Source organism: Garra rufa, chromosome 25 (genome assembly GCF_049309525.1).
Source record: "Garra rufa chromosome 25, GarRuf1.0, whole genome shotgun sequence".
NCBI classification, from domain to species: domain Eukaryota; kingdom Metazoa; phylum Chordata; class Actinopteri; order Cypriniformes; family Cyprinidae; genus Garra; species Garra rufa.
In genome coordinates this window covers 16,531,598-16,534,738 of record NC_133385.1, presented here as the reverse complement: position 1 = coordinate 16,534,738, position 3,141 = coordinate 16,531,598, and the positions used below count along the sequence as shown (strand labels likewise).

The 3,141-nt window shown below is 36.4% G+C and overlaps 1 protein-coding gene across 1 annotated transcript; it reads right to left on the bottom strand.

The window, feature by feature from the left end:
* Positions 1-1,881: 1,881 nt before the first annotated feature.
* chst1 (carbohydrate (keratan sulfate Gal-6) sulfotransferase 1) lies at positions 1,882-3,141 on the bottom strand. Its single transcript, XM_073832355.1, is given in 3 exon segments — positions 1,882-2,712; positions 2,714-3,072; positions 3,075-3,141. Coding segments are annotated over 3 exon segments (1,257 nt in total).

Here is a 3,141-nt window from a genome sequence, read left to right as displayed (position 1 = left end):
ATTTTCTCAAATATTATGCTTTTTACAACACTTGAATTTTACAAGGATGTACTTTATATTAAAATTTCTTCTATTGGTAGCAAGAGACAGATTAAGGGTCATCTCTATTGACGCGTTTTTTAAAGGCAGTCTGTTTTATTTGTCCTTGGCTGATTTTAAGCAATAAAAAGGGATCGTTCTAGAAGATATTTCTCTGATATCACTACGTACACCAGGAGTTTTGAAGGCTTATTGCAGAGCAGGTTCCTGCTTGTCAGCGACTTTGCCTCTGCTTTGTCAGTGATTGAATTTAGAGCCTTTAACACCCAGAATTTTATCAGGCCATTCATAACAAACGTCTGGAATGTCCCCAAGTTCAATCTAGACTTACCATTATTGATCAAAACACATGGCACATCTGAAATTGGATTGGTCGTCTCCGAAAATATATAAAAAAAAAATAAGAGCGAGTCTCTGTTTGATGCACTCTGTTCAGTTTTCAAGCATGATAAGGTGTAAGGTATTGAAACCATTCTTAAATCCAGCTCTTAATTTTGATAGTAGCATTCATAAACAAAATTCTTTCTTCTATCTAAGTATTAAACCATAACAATTTTACTCAAAAAAAAACATATTGGCATTGTAGATTAATCAACAATAAATAAAGTGAGAGGCTAGTTTAAAATGTGAACTTATAGCGCCCTCTAGAGGCTAGTGCGTTATTTAATAAAAAATAATATATTTTTATTATCTTAAGATGTTTTTATAATATTATAATATATATTCATAATTCATTAAATATATAATACTATAAATGAATATGTTGTATAAATATTACAATACATATTAAAAAAATATATCCATATTGTAATTAAAAAAATAAATATTATAATTAATATTATTATTATAAGTCAAAAACATTAAACATCAGGAACCAAGCATTTTTCTGAGAAATGCTTTAACTTATATTAGCATAGACAGCCTTTTTTGTACACTGTAGGACGGTTGTTGGCCACTAGGGGGCCTCCAAAGGGCCACAAGATGTCTGAAATAAACGTTATATTATAAATGCATACTAGCTTAGGTGCAATGACAAAGTATGGAAAACAATATGTCAACAAATCAGAGACATTTTGATTTCTCATGAAATGACACCTTGAAAACATTCTCCTTGTAAAACGTTTCTTTCATTCTAGAAAAAAACCGGAACGGTTTAGCTGGTTTACTAAGCCGAACAAGAATCCAGATAATGTAAAATGGTTAAGGGATTTTAAAAATATATATTAAAAATTTTATAAAAAACAACAAAATACTTTTAAAACAGGCTCTTTATTGGTTCCAGGAGCCTTTCCATTGCAAAAAAGGTTCTTTGTAGTAGAAAAATGTTCTTTAGATTATTCAAATGTTCTCGATACTAAGATACTCCACCCATAAATGAAAATGTAGTCATCATTTACTCACCTCATTATTAAGATATTTTGAAGAATGTAGGTGACAAAACAGTTTCGGTTCCACAAAAAAAGAAAGTCACACAGGTTTTTCACTTTTAAGTGGACTATCTCTTTAAGAACTGTTCAACAAAGAGCAACTGACAAAATAATCATAGCAGAAATCATGTAAGGAAGAAAAAAGTGGATTTCATAGTGATCTTTTTATTTATTTAGAATTCAACAACAGCAAAAAAAAATTGTACATTAATTGAGCAAACAGTGTCTAAATACAAATCTACAGTATACACACTCTGAATCAATGAAAAATCAAAACCTTTTGATTATGACAAACCTGCATTATGACAAATCTATATAGAGAGAGAGTCAGAGAGAGAGAGAGTGAGAGGAGAGAGAGAGATTATGAGACATTATGCCAAGATTATAAATCTAGAAGTGCACATGATTACCTTTGTTACAAAAAAGGTATGAAGGTTTTGTCGTCAGTGAACGAGAGCAACATGTTTTTCAGCTCCTCGGGGGAGTTGACAGCTTTGTAGCCGAGCTTGTCTAAAATGTGCTTACAAACAGTTTGTGTGTAATTAACCATTTCATAAGACTATTTCAACCACCATCTCTCTGCATTGGCCAGCGAGTCCCTCAGCATGCTGTACTTATGCTTTGCTGACACATTGCTATTGCTTCTTGTGTTGTTGTGTATCCAGTTCACCACACTTTTTTCCATAGAAAGACCTAGGAATTTATAAACCTCCTTGGTTTTTTGGAGTGAATTCTTGGCCAGGTCCTCATATCTCACCAGCATGTACCGTCCACGAAGCCATGGCAGTCGGCTTAAACCTGCTGACACTGATTTCAGTAAGTCGTCGCACATTGTTTTGAGTTTAATGAAATCCAGCTTGGGGGATTTACGACCCGTGTCTCTCCAGATCCGCCATAGGCGGTATGTGTCCTGAAAGGTTTCAATCCTGGAAGATAATATTCCACGCGGGTCCCTCACCACCTGGATAACTTTCAGATTAAGCCGAGGGTCCTTGATCAGTGCCTTGAGATCATTGACTTCTGGAATACGCACTGTTTTAATGGCCACATGGTGTTTTTTCCGACATGATTCGGTAGCGAGGGTCAAGTTAAGAGAGGCACACTTTCGAACACAATCCCTGTCTTCTATATTGGCGTCACTGGGGCTGAAAGCATCACAGACCGGCATAGAGCAGAGGGCTTTGCTGGCTCCTCGTCGAAACAGTTTATCCGTGGTATGGTTTGCCGGCTGCGGCTTGATGTAGCTCCTCTAAGAAATACAAGTCACAGTTGTACAAGCTTCTAAGAAGGTCATGACTGGCTCTCAGCATCACACTGCGCTCAACAGCATATCTGCTTGGAGAAAAGTGTGGGATTAAGGTCATTTGGACATGATAGAGCGGTTCAAAGAGATAGAACACATCTGAGTGCTGGTTGAACAACTATCCAACGAAAGAGGAGCCGCTACGGGTGGTCGCCAAGATGAGGATGTGAGTCTTCCTGGAGGAGTTGTAATTAACATAGGGGTGCTCATCACACATCCGGTTGAAGGACTCCACATCATGTCCCAAGCCACAGTTCAAAAGGTTAGGAACCGGACATTTATGAACAAATAAATCTTTGAAAATTTCATTGCTGTGTAATAAATGGGTATGGACACCAATGCAAGCAGAATCATCTTCCTTGAACACAGCAT